This window comes from Mustela lutreola, chromosome 6, assembly GCF_030435805.1.
Source record: "Mustela lutreola isolate mMusLut2 chromosome 6, mMusLut2.pri, whole genome shotgun sequence".
NCBI classification, from domain to species: domain Eukaryota; kingdom Metazoa; phylum Chordata; class Mammalia; order Carnivora; family Mustelidae; genus Mustela; species Mustela lutreola.
Genome location: NC_081295.1, coordinates 124,158,699 through 124,180,122, shown reverse-complemented (window position 1 = coordinate 124,180,122; position 21,424 = coordinate 124,158,699). Strand labels below are relative to the sequence as shown.

Here is a 21,424-nt window from a genome sequence, read left to right as displayed (position 1 = left end):
AAATTAAAAATAAAACATATTGACATCCTGGAAAGGGAACCAAACAATGGAAGAGGAAAGAGAAGAAGAATGAAGAAGTAAGTTTAAATCCATGGAACCTGCTTTCTGATTTTTACTGGAAATGAAGGGATCAGTTTTATAATCATTACAACTTGTGCATGTGTTTGCTTCGTTGGGGGTTTAAGATACTTAAGAGCATCTTACATATCAGACTTGTGATTTTCATTAAATGTATAAATGTCTAAATGTGAACCAGTATTTAGTGTTTGCATAAACTTGGTTTATTAAATCCATAAGTTTTTGTACAGTAGTTGTGTAAGTAGTATGAATTGTGGGGATTCGCTGGAAGGGTGTGTGTGAGAGCACCCTCTCCAGAGTCTGACACATAGTAGGTACTCAGTAACAGTTAGGTGGGTTTTTGTTAATTGCATACTGTACCTGAGCACCACCCGCACAGATAATGAGAATAATTCGGTTTGTCACTGACTCTGTCACTTGTTAGCTGTGTAACCTTAAGAAAATTGCTTAAGGTCTCTGGGCCTCAGTTTCTTCATCTTGTAATACCTAACTCACAGATAGTAGTGAGGATAAAATGATGGAGTATTCAGAACATTTTATGAGCTGAGAAGGGCTGCATAGGGTTTGTAAGGAAATGTCAGTGAGGCTCTGGGAAGCCCAGAGAGGAGTACAGATTAGACTCGGTGTGCAGGCATGTGGCTTAGGAATAAGGTAGAAGAGAGAACAGGGAGTCAGAGAGAGGGTTCCTTGATCCAGCCTTGGTCCAGACTTGCTGCTATCCGGTACAGCAGTGAAAAAATAGATACATGGTGCTTACTCTCTATGGAGTATGGGTAACATAAGAGGAGGTACTAACTTGGAAGTTAGAAGTGCAAATTGTCAACCAGAAAGAGGGACAGAGAGAACTGAGACCCTAAGCCTGAGAGAATGAACTTGGGCTTGTGGGAGAGAGAGGTGCTGAAAACAGAACCAGGACAGGGAGAAACCAAGAGTCCAAGGTGGGAAAGAACTGTGAGAGTGAGGTTGAGGTAATACAGAAAGGAGTGTGGTTGGGTCGGGATGGGAAACTGTCCTAAGAAGGAATTCTTGGCGTAGGATGGAGTATTATGGCAGACACTGGGACAGAAGTTTCTCTGAGAACACCCACCTCACCTGCAGGCAGTTCCCCATCCCTCCAATTCTAGTGTTTATTCTTTGTTTCCTTCCCACAACCTAGCCAATTCCTGGGACTTGGGGTGATTCCCATGCTATCTGTGGGCACACACCTGGATCACTCTGGTTAAGTACACACATGGCGCAGCGAAAGACATGGCATGGCAACCGGGAGTGTGTCCTTCTGCAAACCCCATCACCCCCAGCTGGGTCCTGCTAACTTCCATCCCACTTCCTACAGTGACCCTCCCCACTTCACTCCAACTTTGTGCAGGATACTGAACTCCAGGGAAACAAAAGGGTGGCAGAGAGACGACTATGTGACCAAAAGAAGAGACTGTGCCATCACTTGGGAATAAAGTGTAAAACACAGCTGCAGTAGGATTGTTTTTCTTTCCCTTTACTTTCTCCTTGTACTTCCTTCATTCATCGAGGTCTACTATTCATTCGACAAATGTTCAAAGTCTTGGTTCTCTAGGGCACAATGTACCAAATGATGCGTGTAAGGGAGGAGATCAGTGCATCCCCTGTTTTCAAGAAGCTTGCATTTTGGAGACGAAGATATAAGCAGAAACAATGACTTTCTCTGACTCTGTTCCTCTGTGAATCAAAGGGTATTAATTTCCCATTTGGCCTTGGTGGGAAGGACCACCTTTTTGGATCTCATCCTTTCCTTCTGTCACAGGTGCCATCTCAATAGGTCTTGCTGACAGTTCTGGAACCAGCTTTCCCACCTGGCTAGGGTAAGACCATAAAGTTCCACTCTCAATGTTCCACCCAGATGTTCCACCACATCTGGGCTTTGATCTTTTTCAAAGTATAGGGGACAGAGTTCCTAGAGACCCTACAGAGATGGCTCTAGCCACAGGGGTGGCTAGAGAATGGGGATGGACATAACTCACTTCACTTTGCACCCAGAAACAAAAACACTACAAAGGAAAAAATTTAATAACTGCTTGTGTTTTATTAGAGATTGGCATGGGGGGAAGCAGGAGAGGCAGTGAAAAGTAGAGAGAATGCTAGAAAACACACTCACTGAATCTTCATTTAGCTCACACAGCATTCTTTCAATTTCCAATTTCCCCTCTGTCATTCTCCTAACCCCACTGTAACCCAGCCAGGGTTTGGGGGGTTGAGAAAGCCAGCTGGAGTGTTCCAAGAAGAGCCAGTAGGACGGAGAACTCTGGGAGGAAACTGATTATTAATACCTGGGCGTAGGTGGATATTCCCCCAGCTGCCTCCTGGATATAGGTTAATATCCCCCCAGCTGGTACCTGGATACCGGTTAATATTCCCCCAGCTGCCTCCGGGAGACCGGTTAATATCCCCCCATATAGTACTTGGGTATTGATTATTGATACCCCAGATTCCCACAGGCTGTGGCATGGGCCTTGTTCCCCATCCAGTTCCAGGACCTCCATCTCCCCAGGACACACCTGGATTCAAGGTTCCCCAGGGGTGCCCAGGCAGAAATGGCTGTCGAATGCTGTTAAGAGGATGTTGAACAAGGATTTCTCTCTGGGCTCCCAGCACATTAGAATGAAGCCACTGTCTAGACTTGGAATCCTGGTAGAGGTGTGAAGCCTTGAGTATGGGGCCTATGGAGCGTGTAGAGGGTGCTGCGGGCAAAGGACTGTTGCCTAGAGGGAGGGCAACAGCACCAGAAAGGTAAGACCATTTTTCAGGCAGCGCTTCCCTCACGTGGTCCTCAGTGGCAGCAGCCATTATCTGCCAAGGATCTTCAGAGGACCAGGAATCCATGGAGGGTAGCCCCCCAGTTGGGGGCCATCTCTGAACCCCAGAACCACCTGCAGGTTGGAAGCCAGCTAATGGAGAAGCATTGTACTTCAAAGGAACCCTTGTTAAATCATTTGGCCCAGGGTCTGGTTTGGGCTGAGGAAGTTCAGAGTTGGAGTGGCTGGGCAAGGAAGGTTGTTCAAGCAGATGCAAGTTGGTTCCCAAGTGTTGGAGAACTTCCTCCTCCACTGCAGCAATACTTTGGGCAAAAAAGCCTGAGGAAAAGGAAAGAGGAGACAGCAAATGGACTGGATATTTGGTTCCAATGCCCACCTTTCCTGATTCCTGGATTCTCTTTGCTTCCAGTCCCTTCATTTTCCCCAGGGACCCAAGGGACCCTCCTACCTCTACCCCTTCCCTCAATTCCAGTTCCCCTGGGGCCCCCAGTCTCTACCTGTGCAAGGGTTGGGCACAACCTCCATACCTGGAAGATGTAGACAGGTCAGAAGAATCAGGCCCAGAGGAACACTGCTCCCCACCGTGCAGCCCTGCATCTTGCTCAGCTCTAACATCTCTCTCTGCGCCAAGGCAGCCAGCCCTTTATCCTCTTGGGGGTGGGGGTGGGCAACAGAAACAAGATGAGCCAGTGGTTGTGCAGATAGTAAGTCTGTACATTCCACTCTCATTCCTAATTCAATCTGTGGCAACAGGTGCCACTTGAATGTCCCAGGAAGGCTGGGTGTTTCCGTCCCTGGTTCCTTTCCTCAAGTTCCCCACCCATTCCTGACCCGGTGTGCTGGGTCATAGCTCATCACTGATTGCCAGTCCTGCCCTGCCCTGGCTCCCTACAACAAGCATAGGAGGGCCTTCACCTTTGGGGTCCCAATCTCTTCATTTCCTTCTCAACAATAGAAACACTTACTTCTCTTCATTTTCTCTTTGGGATCCAGATCATTCTCTTCCAGCACCACTTTCTCATGCATCCCTATAGCTCCTTTACCTTGACGCAACCTATAGGGGTTCTGGAGTGCAGAAGTACCTCCCCCATTGGAGAGGCTGCTCCTAAATGAGACCTGTCTGTAAGGAAATAGACCTGGTTCCCATCCTTAAGAGATGACGGTGTACTAATTTCCTTCCACTGCTGTCACAAATAGTCACAAACTTAGTAGCTTACAACAATACAAGTTTATTATCTTACAATTTTGAAGATCAGAAGTCTGTCATAGTTCTCACTGGATTAAAATCAAGGAGTCACCAGGGTTGTGTTTCTTTCTAGAGGCTCTAGGGGAGAATCCATTTCCTTGCATTTTCCAGCTTCTAGAGGCCTGCCTTCCTTGGCTCATGGTCCCCTTCCTCCATATTCAAAGCCAAAAACCAAGTTTCTTCTTACGTTACACCACTCTGACCTTTTCTTCTTTTTCCCTCTTCCACATTTAAAGACCCTTATGATTACACATTGACCCACCCAAATAATTCAGGATAATCTCTCTAAGGTCAGCTAACAGCATTAATTCCATCTGCAACCGTAATTTCCCTTTGCTATGTAACCTAACATATTCACAGGTTCCAGGGATGATGTGGACATCTTTGGAGGTGCAGAGGAGGACAGCATTCAGTCTACTACAGATGGCCAAATGGATATACAGAATATAAGAAATACTGAGAGGGAGTAGATGTTCCCAACTCACAGTAGAGAAAGGTGTTTAAATGCTATAGTCAAATGGCCATGAATTGATAATTTTTGAAGCTGAGTTGTGAGAGAACAGGGATTCATTAATTCTTGTGTTTACTCGTAAATATGTTTGAATTTTTTACAATAAAAAGTGTATAAATGCCTTTGTTTTTTCTGTTGCTTCCAGGAGATACCCAGGCAAGGCATCCCTGATTACATGAAGTCTAAAATAAGCTGTTAGATTTTCCTTTTCCATCCTCATCCTCAGCCCCTGATTGCTGGCTACTGGGTGAGTAGGGAGTTCCTCTTTGGAACTGGCCAGTGGAAGGCAAAGTCCTTTTTGAGTGACATCCACCAGATTTGTAAAAGCTTTTGACCTTGACCACACCAGAACCTAGAGGAATCCCCACATCAGAGTCTGTATCCCTCCTACAATTGTGGTTCATGGAACCTCTAAGAGCCTTGATGTGTGTCATTGGCAGCAGTCCAGGGCCAGATGCTGGGCCAAGTGTGATTCACCAATGATGATAAAGACAGGACTATTCTGCAGCCCTTCTCTGTCTTCAGTCAATCCTACAGGTTGGCTCAGCTGCCAGGTCATTTCTGATCAACAATAGCCCTAAATTTGGGACCAGCTAACACCATTCAACAGCAGGGAATGGATTAGATCCTAGGGTAGGAATAAATTCCTTTGTAAGCAGAGGTTCTGAGAGGTGGCCTGTGCTTTGGGTGAGGTCCTTCCTAAAGGGACAAACATAGCCCATTCTCCCCTTTCTCGGGTAAGAGAACTTCCTTGGCCTCAGCCTCCCCAGAACACAGCTGTCTGGGCCTCCCCATCCTCTGCTTTCTCTCTCTTCTCCCATGGAGACAACTCCCTTTCTCCACTATAGTGCTCTGCCCTCTCACCTCCCACAGATCTCATTAGAACTGCAGCAGAGGCAGCTAGAGTGTGGAGGTGGAGAGAACACTTGGCTCTGTTCTGCTATGGGCAGGTACATTTTTATGTAATTGAGTCACTATGCTTGGCGGCACTCCCTGTCGTGCTCCCAACCTCTCTCTTTTTCTCTCTCCACCCCTAGTTCCCAGAACAACACCAACCTGGGATCCTTCCCACTCAGTCACCAGGAATCTGATCTGGTTGTTGTATTCCAGCTTTCCCAAGGTTCCAAGGGTCCCAGAAACCCAGGAAATCAATGCCCAGATTCCTAGAGAGGATGGCATCTAGTAAATGAGGCAAATTAGAGAAGAAGGAGCCTGCATGGGGTGGGGAGGGGAATAATTAGGGCCCCATACAGGGAGAGGGGAAGACCCTAGATGAATGGGGAGTGGAGAGAGAATGGGTTTCCTGGAGCAATGAGAAAGTAGAGAAATGTGAGGAAGAATCTTGGAGACCAACCTCTGCTTTCAGTTTAACAAATATTTATTGTTTTCCTCCTTTGTGGGAGGAGCTATAAAGTATAAGAGAAATACTGTTCCAACTTATGAGTGAAAATGGGGGGACATGGGTATTTCCAGAGGTACAGAAGAGCGTCACGTAGGTCCTAAGATGAGACCCAAGACACCAAGATGGCAAAAGTCTGCATCTAGCTCACACAGTTTATTGAACCATCTGTCCAGGGTCCAGAGAGAGCAGGGAACCTACTCCAGTGTCTGAGGGTATCCTGGTGTCTCCCTCACACAGGGAAGCGACTAAGCATTGAGGGAAGTGGCAGCCAGGACAGGGGATTGAGACGGAGACCTTGAGAGGCAAAAAGGAGTGTTGGGAACTCACAGAGGGTGTGGTGAGCTCTGTGGTGGAGGGTGGGAATGGAATTGGGAGTGTGAGAACCCCATGGTGTGCCATTTTGGTTGACCAGATGGCAAAGAGAGGTCAGTGAAAAGTGGTTATTGCTTTCAAGCAACAGTTTAGACTTTGCTTTCTTTGGCAAACAGGTAAAAAGGGGGATGACTTCTCCAGAAACCAGAGTTACTATGGAACATTTCAGGGGTTTCCCAGTCAGGAATCTGAATGGGTAGGATTAGCTAATGTATTATACCATCTCAAATAAATGACAGAGGAAATTTTAGGGAATGGTTATCTGGCAGAGAGGGCACTGCAGTATAAGGGGAATCTAAGCAGTAGGAGAGAATGGGGAAAGGAATTTGGAGTCTACAATTTGGAGAGTTGAAGAAAAAAGAGACGATAAGGGGAGTCTGCCATATTGGAGCAATGGAGGAAATAGAGCAACTCTCTTGGGAAGGAGGCAAACAGAGCTAACCCCATGCCTGGGCCACTGGTCTTCTCCCAACTGAGAGACGGTGTGTGTGTGTGTATACATGTGTATGCCCACACATGCATGTAGGCAAAAGCTAACTTATGGACTGTCAAGTGACTCTCCCTGGGGTAGGAAAACTTCAGGGTCAGCTAGCTGGGGCCCCAGAGGCTTCACTTGGGCCAAGATGTCCCGGATGGAGCGGCAGGGGAGCTTTCCAGAGCTGCTGGGACCACAGGGCTTGGCACCAGCGGAAGGATCAGGTTGGGGAGAGCCATCAGGACCCCCACTCAATGTAGAGGAGGAAACAGAAATGCAAGGGTGACCAGAAGAGCTGGATTTGCTGCCACAGGGCTGAAGGATGATTTTACCACTGCCTTGGGAGCTGGAGGTGCCGCTGAAGGAGCCAGGGCCAGGTGGGGAGCAGGGCCCCTGTGAAACACCACCACAGGGATGGAAGGATGAACTACTGGAAATGCTAGAACTGCTGTGGGCTCCAGAACTCGAGAGGGAGCAGGGCCCCTTAGAGCCAACTGCACAGGGCTGGACCCCACCAGAGCCCACTGGCTGGAACACAATGGCTGAGGAAGATCCCGACTGGTAGACATTGGAACTAGAAGAGCTGTGGCTGGGGATGATGGGATTGCTGGAGAAGTATTTGCCCTCAGAGATGGGGGGCCCAGCTGCAAAGGAAGGGACACCTGGAGAGCCTTTGACGGGGTTATCTTTGGTGAAGTAGCCCACAGGGTAGATTTTGCCCCCACTGTAGGTCATGCCTGGGACCAGATAACTGTCAGAAGAGCCACCCACCACTTCATAGCTGCCGTAAGACTTGTCTACAGAGGTGATTGGGGGGCAGGGCTTTCCTGGAAGGCCACCACTGTTGCAGGGGGCACCCTGGACCCCTCCAGGGCCACCAGAGCCGTGCTGTTCCACCACCACCACCACTGGCCTTTGACCTCCTGACACAGAGTGGGAGCTGGAGATGTAGGAGCCAGAGTGGGAGACAATAGGCCCCCCACTGCAGGGAGAGTCAGAGACATCTGAATTACAGGGGCGTAAGTTAGAGTTGACCCTTTGGCCATTGCTGCTGGATATCCAAGAGCTTTGGGAAACAGATGAGCTTGAGCCGCCTCCAGACTGGGAAGATCCTAAGTGGGAAGAACCATCACTGACTGGTAGAGCCGAGCCAGATCCTGGTTGGGAACTGCTGCTTCCATATTGGGAGCTGCTGCTTCCTGACTGGGAGCTGCTGCTTCCTGACTGGGAGAAGCTGGATCCGGAGGAGTAGCTGATCTGGGAATGCCCTGTTCCTGGCTTAAATAACGCAGATCCTGAAGAACCACCCTGGGTGACACTGGAGACACTGGCGCCACCACTGGAGCCACCAGAACCACTGGGGCCACCAGAAGAGCCACTGCTGGAGCCACTGGAACTGGAAATGGAGCTGCTGGAACTGCTGGAGCTACTGTGGCCACTGAAGCTACTGGAACCACTCTTCCCAGTGAAACAGGGGTCGCCGGGGGAGGTGATACGTGCACCCTTGCAGGGGTCTGAGAAGGTCCCGATGCTCTTAGCCAAGGCCCCTGCGGAGGAAGGAGTGGTTAGTAAGGGCCAGAGTGGCTTGGCTTCCTCCCTCAGCTTCCAAGCTCATCTCAGTCATCTGCTTCTGATTTCTCCCGAGAGGAGCCCAGGGGGAGTCTGGGGTGGAAGAGGAAGTGAGAACTAACTGTTGTCTGTAAAGGAAAATGAGGTGGCAGTAGAAGGGCCATTTCAATGTTCTGGAAGGGGGCAGGGACAGAGAAAATGAGACTCCAAAGGAGGAGGTGTTAGAAGAAGACGGCAAGGAGGAGTAGCAGGGGCTTATGGCTCCAAAAGAAAGGACCCCAAAGAAACAGAGCGTGGGGGAGACTGAGACTTCTCGAGACGGGGCATACATCCTAAGGGGGGGACATCCCAGATGAGATTAAGGGAGCAAATGGAAGGAGGAGACAAGACAAAACAATAGCTGGCCGGGAAGGAAAGGAAAAGTAGCAAAAGAGACTGAGAAAAGAGGAAGCCGGTGGCAGAGGGACTGAGGTAAAGGCAAGGGTGTCTGAGGACTGAGATTCTGTCACTAGCCTCCTGGGGAGAGTCCAGGCTTGGGCAGAGGGTGGGAGTTCTGTTCACATCTCAGTCCTGGTCCTGCCAGGAAAGCTAGGTGGAGGCCAGGATGTGGGGGCACCACTGTCGCCTCAGAACCTGCTGGTACAGTGTGACAGGACACCGCACCCTGAGCCAGCCGTGCTGTCCTGGCCCAGCCCAGGGGCACGAGGATGAAACCCGCCTCCGAGGCTCACCACCATTATCAGCTTCCCTCACTCTCCACCCAGCCATCAGCCATGCCCACCCACCTGCCCTTCACGCTCCCACCTTTTCATCCCTGGCAGATGTGGAACCACTTCTTTCCTTAACCAAGACTTCGCTTCTAACCCCGGGCTCAACAAACCCCCATTGTTCCTCTGCTCCCCACCTCACCGCCTTCAGGTCCCAAGACGTGTGCGCTAAGCTTCATGCCAGCAAGTTACTAAAAGTCTCTGAGCATCAGTTTATACATTAGGAGAAGTCGAATCTGTCCCCCAACAAGCAATTTCTCCTCAGTTTGTGACGTTCCCATTCTCTCCTCCAAGAGAAGTTCTCTGTGGCCACTTCCATACCAAACCCAGCTCTGCCTGCAGCCCCCCTCACCTGGCAGCACTCATCATGGAGAGTTCCTGCTCTCCTTCTCCTTGCCCCAAGGCACACAGCCTGCTTTCTGCCCCCGGGGGCCGGGGGCAGGTTTTCCGCAAATACCCACTGGTCCACAGCACAGCCCCAGGCTGGATCCTGGCTTTCCTGCTTTCTAAGCTGTGATTTTCGCCAGTTTCTTGACCTGTCCAAGCCTCTGTGTCCTCCCCGTACAGTGGGAATAATGAATCTCTCTCATACGGTTCTTCTAAAGATCGAAAGTGCTCATGGAAAGTGCTAGAATCATGTCTGGCACATAAAAACACTCTATAGATGGTAACGATTATTCCTGTTAAATATCGAGTCTTCGTCTTCTACTGCTCTAATCATTGACAAAAGCAATGACAACAACCACAAACATTTTCATAACCCTCTAATTTCCAAAGCACTTGTCACATACATTATTTAATTTGAGACTCTGAGATCTGATTAGAGCTAGCTGTTACCATTAACCTGGTCTTAAAGTTCCAGAAACTGTGGCTCGGGAAGCTCAAGTAACTTGCCTGGGGTGACAGGGCAGTGAGGAGTAGCCCTCAGACTCCAGAGCTCCTGCCCTTTCCCCTTGCTGGGTCCTCTCCTGGCTTCTCCCTGGACGGCGATTCCTCCCACCTGCCAGCACCCGCAGCTCCAGATCCCGCCAGTCTCCTCTGATCTGCGATCTGCATCCTTCTACCCCAACCCTCCCTGCTTGCCTCCGCTCCCGGGGGCCCCCAGCCTCCTACCTGGCAGGAGGAGCGCAGCCAGCAGCAGTGCCATCATTCCTCGCCCTCCCACACGCCCCATCTGGGGTGCCTGCGAGGAGCCCATCTTGGACTGTGCAGCCTTCTGACTGACAGCAGCTCGTGGACACCCAGGGCCTTTATGCCAGGGCTGGACATTCTCCGGGCAAGAGTCACTGTGGGGAGGGGTGGGGAGGTGGAGGGGCAGGTGCTCGGGGCAACTTGGTGTGGCCAGGAGGAGCTGAAGTAATCAGTCAGGGCATCTGCCTACTCAGCGGCAGGGGAGGCTTCGGCTGGGGGAACCCCTGGCCACAGGGCCCTTAATGATTCCCACCTTCCTGCCACCTGACTGGCCTACCCATGGCTATGCATTGCTTAACCTGGAACCAGGCCCTCTGCCCGCCCACTCAGGCAGCCGCTCTCACCACAAGCCCATCATGGGCTTCCTCACTCTCCCACCTCCCCCTGTGCTGGCCTGTCCCTCTCCCCACCCTCCTTCCATGCACAGACACAGACACTTCAACTTTCCCATCCACAGCAAGGTGCCTGCTCAGAACCGCCCCCCCCCCCGGCCACCTGGCTTCTCACCCACAGCCCCTGGATCTGCCCCTTTCCTTGGGATCCATCACTCAGTCTCCACATTTCTCCTGCAGATCAAAGGGTCTGCACTCCACTCCCCAGAGCCCCCCTGTTGTCACTGCCCATGTTCATGCCTGCCACATGCCTCTTACATATTTCATCCATGAATGAGACTTTCCCCTCTTGCCAGCTAGGAGTCTGCACTCCAAATACCAGCTGCCTGACCTCTCCCTTCTGGGGGCTTCTGGAGTAGTCTGAAGGGTGCTGGGCCTCAGCTGGGGGAGAGACCTGGGCTGGGAACCCCTGCCGTAGCTGGGTCTGAGGTTACTCACAGGCCACTCATAGCCTCTCCCCAACAGCTGGTGACCCTGACTCCAGTGGGAGTCAGAGCCAGAGACTAATGAGGCTAATTGGGAATGTGACAGTCCTGCAGCCCATTAGCTGGCTCCCCGACCTGGATGAGGGGACAGGAAGCGGCCAGCTCCTTGCTGAATGGGGTAAAGGAGGGCCAGGCAGACTTCAGCACCCCAGAAGGATGAAAGGCAGGACTGGCAGATCAGAGTCCTGACTTCAGCCAGAAGGGAGGCAGGTCCTTCTACATCCCATTCCCCTCCCTCCTGCTTTGGTCCTGGCCCCACCCCAGCCAATTAATTGCTCACTAGTATTGCCCAGAGTATCAGTATCGGAGGGAGAGGCCTGGGAGTCAGGTCAAGCTGCCTCTTCTCCTCCCCCGACCCTGCCCCCCTCATCCAGACTCTCAGCTCCATACATGTTCCCACAAAGGCAGCCTCTGCTCCAGCCCTTGGCCGCCCTCCCCCATTCTCTCTCTCCCAACCCGTCTTTCCCTCCCTCCCAATGCTGCCCTTGGGACTTCCTTTGATGATAGGAATGTTCTGTATCTGTGCTACCAAATACAGTAGCCACTGGCCACATGTGGCTACTAAGCCCTTGAAATGGGGCTAATATGACCAACCAGAAGAACTGAATTTTTAATTTTACTTAATTTTGACTTAAATGTAAATAGCCATGTGCAGCTAGTGGTTACCATTTAGTCTAGTCCTTGACTTTGCCACACTCAAATTGGGATCGGGAAGGAAGAGGGGCTGGGAGCTATGGCGAGAGGAGGTCATGGGATGGTGTCCCCCAAAGAGGGTTGATGCAGTGGGAGAAAAACAAAAACACAAACACTGGCTTTAGAATCAGGATGCCCTGGGCTCAAGTCCCAGCTAACTTCCTGGCTTCAGCCAAGTCTCCAAACTTTTCTGAACTTCAGTGCCCTCCTCTGTAAAATGGAGATCTTTTAAATCATGCCTGCCTTACAGAGGAGTTGGAAGGATCAAATGGGAGGTTATCAGAAAGATTCAATGGGACTACAGGCTACAGGCGTAGCCCTCCTGGCTCAGGAGCTTAGCAGATGCAGTCCCCACAGGGTCCTATCTGGTTCCTCCCCTGGGGGACAGCAAGCATGAAGGGCTCACTCCACAGCCCCAGGCTCTCTCTTTAGAGTCTCCAGCCCAGCAGACTTAGGAGCAGCGACCAGCATGCACACAGGGGTGTTACTGAAAGTGATGTCCATTCCCCAGTGCCTGTCCTGGCCACATCTCTTCCCTCCTAGACTCCTGGGCCCATTTGGCTGGCGCTGGTCTCCAGAAGGAGGAGGTTGGGGGGTGGGCTGGGAGCAGGGAGAGGCATGCCCGAAAGAAGAGGCACAGGAAGCCTTGTGGGTGGGGAAAAGGGGAGGACCTGCAAGGCCTGTGGGATATTCTTTTCCAGCACAAATAGAGGAGGCAACATCTGTCCTGTTTTCTTCCTCTCATTCCTCCCAGATGCTGTCAGCTGTTGGCAGGGACAGCCAGGGCTGGAGGAGGCACAATCTCTCTGGGCCTCTCTCTAGATCTCCAGCCACCCACAGGCTGCCCTACAGCACAGTCCTCCTCCTGTCCTCTCCATCCACCGCACACATCTGCCCACATATGGGCCTTCCCAGCTCCCCTCCACTTTCCCTGTTTCTTACTGGAATCCTCTCTGCTCTGCTATGCTTTCCCCTACTATGTCCCTTCGACTCATCGTTCACCGTTCTCTCAGCTCAGGCAGTGAAACTCTGAAGCGGATGGGGCTGAGGAGGGCAGGGGAGGGACACCGGCTGGGTGCCTGCCAGGCCAGGGCCATCTTGCAGGACAGTCGCCAATGAGACAATGCCCACGGAAGTGCAGGTGGGTCTCCTGTGTTCCCAGCTGCAAGTGCCCTGCCCAACACATGGACTGGGTGAGAGAGCGGGGCTGGCTCTCACACACCAGAGAAAACTAGACTTAAAGCACATGCCTTTAAAGGGCAAGAGCTTGGGTACCTTTGTCCCACATTCACAAGAAGGTGGGTTGTGTCCACTTCCAGCTGTCCTGCACTGCTCTGGGCTGCTGCATTCTGCTGGGCCGACACTGTGCTTTGGAAGTTTCGACAAGGAGGAAGATGAATGGCCCTCGCCCTTGAGGAACTGAAGTCCAGCTGGGAACAGACAGCCTGGAGAGAAGCCTAGCATGGAAAAAAGAGGCATTAGGACGTTCCCTGGGGTTGGGGGAATGATGAGAAGGACAAGGAGCAGGCAGCTCAGACTCAGGGCCCTGGTGTGCCAAAGGTATCTTTAGAACATGCATTTGGCTTGGGAAGTAAAAACAGAGGAACAGCAGGCCGGAGGAACAGAAAAACAACTTGGGCCAGCATCATAGGTGATGTGTAGTGGCAGGCTGAGGGAGGACTGAGGTTCCTGCAGGAGGACGCAGGGAATGGAGGGTTCTGAATGAGGGACAGCATGATCAGAGAAGAGGCATGGTGTAGAGGACCACAGTGTCCTGATGGCCAAATGTGGGCCATATACTGTCCCGCGTAGCCCCACGTGCTCTGGTGCTTAGGCCTCACAACAGCCCTACAGAAAAGTTTTTTCTCGCCCATTTCACAGATGAAGAAACTGAGTTTAAATTGTTTGCTCAAAGCAGCTGGTAAGTGGCAAAGGGTCTGGAAAGGACACACACCCAAGCCCGCTGGACTCCAGAGCCCACATAGGTCCCATTTTTCAGCAGACACCAGGCCACACGTTAATGGCAGTGGCCCACAGACAGACTTCACAGGTTCATTAGACACGGGAAGGGTGTGTGCAAAACCCCTTGTGTGTCATCAGAGCCTCAAAGTTGAGAGGACCTAAGTGAGAAGGTCAACAGCACATGCTGTCCCTCTCCCTCATCTTGTTTCTTCTGTGTTTTACCCAGGACAGAAATTCTAGAACAAGCATTCCGTGCAGGGGTGTTTGGTAGAACTAGGTCTTCCACTTGAGAGAAGGAACAGGGGAGTGAAAACACAGGAAGAGAAGAAGCCCAAGAGAGGTGCTTGTTTTGTGGGGGCAGAGGATAAGAAGCTGCTCTGCACCCCAGGACCTGAGGTCTCGTCACTCCCCTGAGCCTCTCTGCTCAGGCACTTTCTTCTCCTGCCCTCTCTTCCTCCATCTCACTTGCCCAGCATGTGGTAGGGTGCTCTCTCCAGCAGTCAGGGTTCCCCCCACATGGGGCAGGCTGACACCCCTGGCCCACGCCCAGGAAGGTCTCCCTGTTTCCCTGTGGTGGGGACGGGTGCCCCTGAGTCGCCCACAATCTCCACCCAGTCCCTCTTGTGACTGAGGACATGGGTCTAGGAAGGAGAGGACAGATTTGTACATGGGAGTTCCTACCTGGCCTGTGCCATCTTTAGCTCAGCTGTGCCCATGGGACTGGCTAACCTTGCCTCAAACTTAGTCTCTCTTCTCTGACTGCCCCTAGAGTTTCTTCCCTGTGGGAGATGATCAAGCACAGAACGTACATTCCATGTGGCCTGACTCCTTTGCCCTCTGTGCTGACAGGTTTTGCGACACGTCATGGGTGCAGCCCCCACACAGCCCCTGGCCCCGGACTGTGGGCTCCAGGATGGTGGGCAAAGCATGTGTCTGCTCACTGAATTCCAAGCACGTTCCCATCATAGGCTCTAGGTAGTTCTTTCCCTCCTACCTTCCTTACCCCGGATCTCTACTCTCAGTGCCCTCCGCCCCTCCCATCCACATCACACACAGTCCGCCCTAGGGGCCAGGTGGGATGCCACAGTGGCCAAGGCCTTGCCTCCAGGAGCACGTGGTCTGTCCAGGCAGGGAGCAGCAGGCACATGAGCTTGGCTCTGTCACAAAAGGACTCACCTGCGCTCTCTCGCAGGCCCATCTGTCCCACCCTCATTCCTCACAGGTGACTGTCCCCCCGAGCCACTCTTCTCTCCACTGGATGCTCTCTTTTCTCTGAAGGATGTAGCCTCATGAAAAAAGAGCAGAGCTCACGCGGCACCCTGAGGAAGTCTGGGGACTTACCCCCGCACCCAGCATTCCTCTGAAACCCCGGGTAGAGTGGGACAGGGCTGTGTATTTGAAAAATCCCTAAGGTGATTCTTGTTGGGAATCCCACCCAGGATAACATGTTGCCCTGAGCTAAGAATCACTGTTCTGGGAAGCAATTGACACCTCATCAAATTATATTCTGCTCCCTCAAAACATTCAGTGGTGTGGTCTATACTCAGCTCTACCTTTTCCTCCTTCTCCAGCAGTTCCCTAGTCCATCCATCCCTCCTCTAGGACTGACCTCCCGGAATGTGACCTGGTCAGCCTCCACTTCTGCTCTTCCCGTGCCCCATCCTCACCCTGTCAGCAGCCCGCTGGCACCCTCCACACGACTCAGGGTACACAAGTCCCTGTCCCCAGGGACACCACTTCCATGTCCCAGCTGGGGACATGGGAGTGAAGACGAGCCCGAGGGATTGGGTCCTGAAGAGAAAGAATTCAGTATGTGGGGCTCTGCCCACCAGACTCTCTGCTCCCCCTTTCTTCCCTTCCCCACTTCCCATGAGCAGCAGGGAGTCAGCTGAGTGCCCATCATGCTCCCAAGACCATTGGGTTAAGTTACATCTGATTTCGCCACCACATCTCTTGTCTTGTGAGGAGGTGACTGCAGAGGTTTGATTAGCTCTCAGAGCAACAATAATATTTTTCTTCTTCTCTGTTCTGTGGAGTGAGTGCTAGAGAAACCGGCACTCATTGTCTGCTCATTATGTTCACCTTTAAAATAGTCATTCTTTCCACCATAGCTATTAATGCTTTTTATTGTTATCAGTCACCTAGCTCCCATCCAGCACAAAGGATGGAGTGGGGGAGGGTGAAGGGGAAGGCCAGAGCCAGTCTGAGGGAGCAAGTGGAAGGACTTGTACCAAGAGGGACTCCCAGGCCAGGTGTGGCTGTCGGAGCTGCTGGGTTGGGTTGTGTTGGCCCATCTTCTCTCCTTCTTCTGGCCTAAATCCCTCTGGCTGGGAGCTCTGTTGGCAGGAAGCTTCTCCTGTGTCTGCCCCTGGCACCTGATATGTCACCCACATACACAGGTGACCAGAAAAGACAGAGTCCTGTCGGAGAGGCTGGTATCCCCAGTCCACCTCTGTTCTCCTGGATACCAGGACTAGGACCAGAAAACAACACTGACTCCTCAACGCTGTGTAACAGTCAGATCAACCCATCCATCCATATGCGGGATTGATCTGGACGCTCTCAATGACCCTAGAAGATGGAAATTAGTACTCGCTCTTTGGAGCTGCAAACCCAAGTCCAGGGAGTTAAGGTGATGTCTAACCCGCCCCCAATGGCTTGGGGCTTCTCCTGCACTCCAGATACTGTATTCCGCATGCCGTGCCAAGCTGCTTTCTCCTCTTCTTCCTGGGTATTACCATGCCTGACTCCCTCTAGCATGTCATTACCTCTTGTCACCTGCAATTTCCTCCAGAGGGCCCCCACTCTGTCTTTTCTATTTAAAGAAAGTCCCTCCCCAGGGACGCACTGGGGGCTCAGTCAATTAAGCATCTACCTTTGGCCCAGGTCACGGTTTCAGGGTCCTGGAATTGAGCCCCGTGTCCAGCTCCTTGCTGAATGGGGAGTCTGCTTCTCCTCTCCCTCTGCCCCTCTCTCTGCTCATGTTCTCTCTCCTTCTCTCTCTGTCTCTCTCAAATAAATAAACAAAATCTTTTAAATGTAATAAAATAAAATTGCACCCCAACCTCATATATGGGCTACCATGCTCCATTTTCTTCCTTTGCATGAATTTTCCCTTCTTTTTTTTTTTTAAGGAAGCTAATTCTTTTTTTTTTTTTAAGATTTTATTTTATTATTTATTTGACAGACAGAGATCACAAGTAGGCAGAGAGGCAGGCAGAGAGAGGGGGAAGCAGGCTCCCTGCTGAGCAGAGAGCCCAATGCGGGACTCAATCCCAAGACTCTGGGATCATGACCTGAGCTGAATCTGCCTGAATTTTCTTCAGAGCACTTACACAGCCTGACACCCTATTATGTATGTCCTAGATACATCTTTGTATTGTTCCCTTTCTCTACTACAAGGTGAGCCCCATGAGGGGAGGGTCCTCCTCTCTTTGACTCACCACTGTACCCACCATCCTAGAGCACTGCCTGGCTTATGAAAAGAACTTGGTTCATAATGAGAGAAAGAAGAAATAATGAGTATGTGAGCCACTTGACCAAGCAGCCTGTGCCCAAATTTTCCTGAGGGCCCCAGAGTCTGCCTCATCTCACCTCATGTGCCTGACTCACCTCAGAGGGGTCATCTTGGCGACCAAGAGGGTGCCAGTGGGGCCTGACTTAGGCCTGGGGAGTAGATGATGTTAGAGGCAAGGAACAGGGAAGACTCTGGAATGAAACACCTTGCAAGAGCCTCAAGGCCGCCCTCTGATGGAAGAACGTAGAATATCCAACACAAGGAATTGGGCTCTCAGCATTGGGTGAAAATTTAGATATTATTAAAGAAATCCCCTAAAGTCACATCCCAAAATCACACAGAGATAGACAGCAGAGTAGGGACAAAGACTTGGGTCACAGTCTGATGCTCTCACCACTATGCCATCCTGTCTTCCCCATCATAGGAGTTGAGTCTAAGCTGCCAAAAGGAAGGCTATTTGAGGATATGGAGGTTAGGGGAGGAAAGCTTGGAAGGTGGATTTGGCTTAATTCAACAAGCTTTTTGAGCCAGTGCCAGGCACCCACTGGGCACTTAATTGAAGATTAGAGGAAGATAATGTAAAGCAAGAGAGCTTACATTTTTTTTTTTTTAAGATTTTATTTATTTAGGGGCGCCTGGGTGGCTCAGGCATAAAGAGTCTGCCTGCAGCTCAGGTCATGATACTATTATTTAATTCTCTGGGATCAAGCCCCACAATGGGCTCCCTGCACAGCAGGAGGCCTGCTTCTCCCACTTTCCCTGCTTGTGTTCACTCTCTTGCTGTGTCTGTCTCTGTCAAATACATAAATAAAAATCCTTAAAAGATTTTATTTATGTATTTGACAGAGAGAGACATAGCAAGAAAAGGAAAAAAGCAGGAGGAATGAGAGAGGTAGCAGCAGGCTTCCTGCTAAGCAGGGAGCCCAATGTGGGGCTCAATCCCAGGACCCTGGGATCATGACCTGAGCTAAAGGCAGACACTTAATGCCTGAGCCGCCCAGGTACCCAAGAGAGCTTAAATCTATACCAAAGCAAGTTTTCAAATTAATTTGAAACATGAAATTGGCAGAGGAGCTCCTACCTCAGGGTGTGCCCCTCTGTAATTTAACTAATATCACATTTTATTGTCATGATTTACATGTTTGTTTCCTCCCCAGACACAGAGCTCCTTGAGGGCAGGGAGGAATGAAACTACTTCCTGGGATGGTCATCACAGCCTAGTACTCCACACAGTAAGTAGATGCTCAATAAATGATTGTTGTATGGGCAAACGGATGAATAAATGAGTGGTTTGGTGTTTCCCTGACAAGAGATCTTCAAAGAAGAGCAGACAACCATCTCTTCTGTCTAGTCCAAAGCCATGATTGGCCTGCCCAAAGGCCAAGGGCTGTGCCTGATGCCTTCTCAAATTAATTCAGCTTCTATAATTAGACTATACCACGATACAAGTTCGAGGTTCTTTTGTTTCATTGGCTAAGCATTTATTTGACTACTTCCCATGTCCAAGGTACTGAGCTATTGTTCTCTAAATCTGTGATCCTATACTATTATTTAATTCTCTGGCTCCATGTTGACATAAGAGGCAACACTGCATTCACTCCTAAGTGAGGTCAGCCAAAGTAGATAGGGAAAAAAACAGCATTGTCTAACCTGAACGGATAAGCTGGCACAATGGGCTCCCCTGTGTTAATACTCCAAACCCTTCAGTCCCACTCAGTCTCTTCCCTGCTAATAAACATACCGTGTTTGGGTGTCAATACCTGCAGCCTATTAATAGCTTTAAAACCTCCAATTACCTCATGCCTCCCCCTTCTCTCTCCCACTCACCCACTTGTTGTGTCAAACTGGGAAGAACTGGTCTGGAGCCAAGACGTCTTGCATCGCCTTGACTTTGGCACTTGGGTGATGTCTTAGACAGATGAGTTACCTCTGTCAGAGTAGTTCCCTCATCTGTGAAATGGGGCTCTTAATTTGCTTTATTCAACACCTTCTGGGCCAAGGACTAGGAGGAGAATTAAGGCATTAAACACAGACAAGGCACAGTCTCTATCCTCAGGAAGCTCATACTTTTCAAGAGGAGGAACACATGAAAACCACAATAATGTTATGGAATAAAGTAAGACAGCCTGATGTAAAGAGCCCTAGGTCCTTGCCTGGGCCACACCAAGAACGCAGTTCCTTTCCCTCACTTCCTTTCTCCTTTAAATATTCTTTTCTCTTTTCCCAATGAGCTTCATCTCAGGCCAGTTTGAGGTCAGTCTGAGGGGTCCAGACTTCTTCCCTTCCCTCCCATACCTCACGGCCACAGCACACCCAAGCCTGTGTCTGAGCCTCCCCACCATTGGGCACTATTCTATCAGAGGAGAAAGACATTTGATCTAAGCTCTCAAGCCTGGCTTCCCTTGTTTCCCCCCAGCTCACTGTCTAACAATATCCCCCTCTTTTCTAGGTTATAAGCCCTTCATTCTAACCATTGCAGTCTACTCTCTGTTGCCCAAACTTGCCATTTATTTTTTTAAGATTTTATTTATTTATTTGAGAGGAAGGGAGGGAGAGAAAGAGAGAGCATGCATGAGCTGAAGCAGGGGGTGAGGGAGAGGGAGAAGCAGACTCACCGCTGAGCAGGGAGTCCGATACAGGGCTAGATCCCAGGACCCCAGGATCATGACTTGAGCCAAAGACCCTTAACCAACTAAGCCACTCCAGTGCCCCCACAAACTTGCCATTTATTAATGAATTCAGCCATTTATAAAACATGTAAGCAATGGTTAATTTTATGTGTCAATTCGACTGGACTAAGGGATGCCCAGATAGCTGTAAAGCATTGTTTCTGGGTGCATCTGTGAAGTTGTTTCTTGGAAGAGATTAGCATTTGAATGGGGAACTGAGGGAAGAAGCTTGTTGTCACCAGTGTGGGTGGGCATCACCCAATCTGTGAGGGCTGACTTGAACAAACAGGAAGAGGGTGAATGTGCTCTGTTTGAGCTGGGACATCCATCTTCTCCTGGCCTCAGCCATCATCGGCACTCCTGGTTCTCAGTCCTTGAGACAAGGCATGGGACCCACACCATCTGCTCCCCTGGTTCTCAGGCCTTTGGAATTACTCCACTGGCTGTCCTGGATTTCTAGCTTCTAGACGGCAATTTCTGGGAATTCTCAGCCTCCACAATCTCAAGGACCAATTCCTATAATAAACCTCCATATATTTCTATTCGTTCTGTGTCTCTGGAGAACCCTAATACTACCTATTAAGGCACTTATGCAGTGTCAGGGTTACACAGATGAACAAAGGGATGGGAAGCTAGAATGCGCGCAAGAGGCTCGAGGCCTAGGAGGGGAGAACAGAGAGAATAAAGCCTCTCCCTTCTGAGCTTTGTTTCAGGCACCGCAGAGCGGTGGCGCAGGGCAGGGCTTGCAGGCAAGCCGGGAGCGGAGTCACTGAAGAGAATGACCACCGGCCCGGGAGAGGAAGGCCTTTCCAGACAGCTCGAGCAACACGCACAAAGGCAGGAGCCCGCGACCCCCGAGCCGGCAGGCGCAGGGGCAGGTCCTGCCCAGAGTGGGCGGCGGGCAGCTTCGGCCCGCTCCTTGGCTGGAGCCCACAACCGCCCCGCCTCCCCATCCTTGGCCACCCCCTCCTGGCCGGACCCCCAGCCGCAGGGCTTGGTGCGAGATGGGGATGCTTCCTTCTGGAAGCCTCCCCTGACTAGCGCACCTCGCGGTGACTCCCTTCTGAGCTCACAGCGTTATTGCCAAGGCTGTTTGGTACTTACTCATATAATTAGTTACATGCATCCTTAGGTGTGTGATATTGTTACTTAACTTTTCATGCAAATCCTTTCTTCCCCAGCTCAATTTTAAGCTTCCTGAGAGTGGGAACTGTATATTTTTTATTTTCTGTATTCCCTCAGGGCACCTGGCATTGATGGACATATTAAAGGAATGAATTTCTTGAATTTAGTCCACTCTGGGACTTAT

At 50.8% G+C, this 21,424-nt stretch overlaps 2 protein-coding genes across 2 annotated transcripts; both read right to left on the bottom strand.

Moving 5' to 3' along the window:
- Positions 1–2,250: 2,250 nt before the first annotated feature.
- On the bottom strand, positions 2,251–3,461 carry C6H6orf15 (chromosome 6 C6orf15 homolog). The gene is made up of 2 exons (XM_059176395.1): positions 3,392–3,461; positions 2,251–3,182 (listed from the first exon to the last, which is right to left on the bottom strand). Exons 1-2 carry the CDS (start codon positions 3,459–3,461, stop codon positions 2,260–2,262), a joined length of 993 nt encoding a protein of 330 aa, XP_059032378.1. The 3' UTR covers positions 2,251–2,259.
- A 2,599-nt stretch (positions 3,462–6,060) lies between these two features.
- On the bottom strand, positions 6,061–10,546 carry CDSN (corneodesmosin). Its single transcript, XM_059179006.1, has 2 exons — positions 10,320–10,546; positions 6,061–8,417 (listed from the first exon to the last, which is right to left on the bottom strand). The coding sequence occupies exons 1-2, from the start codon at positions 10,402–10,404 to the stop codon at positions 6,934–6,936; spliced, it is 1,569 nt and encodes a 522-aa protein (XP_059034989.1). The 5' UTR covers positions 10,405–10,546; the 3' UTR covers positions 6,061–6,933.
- Between the last annotated feature and the right edge of the window lie 10,878 nt (positions 10,547–21,424).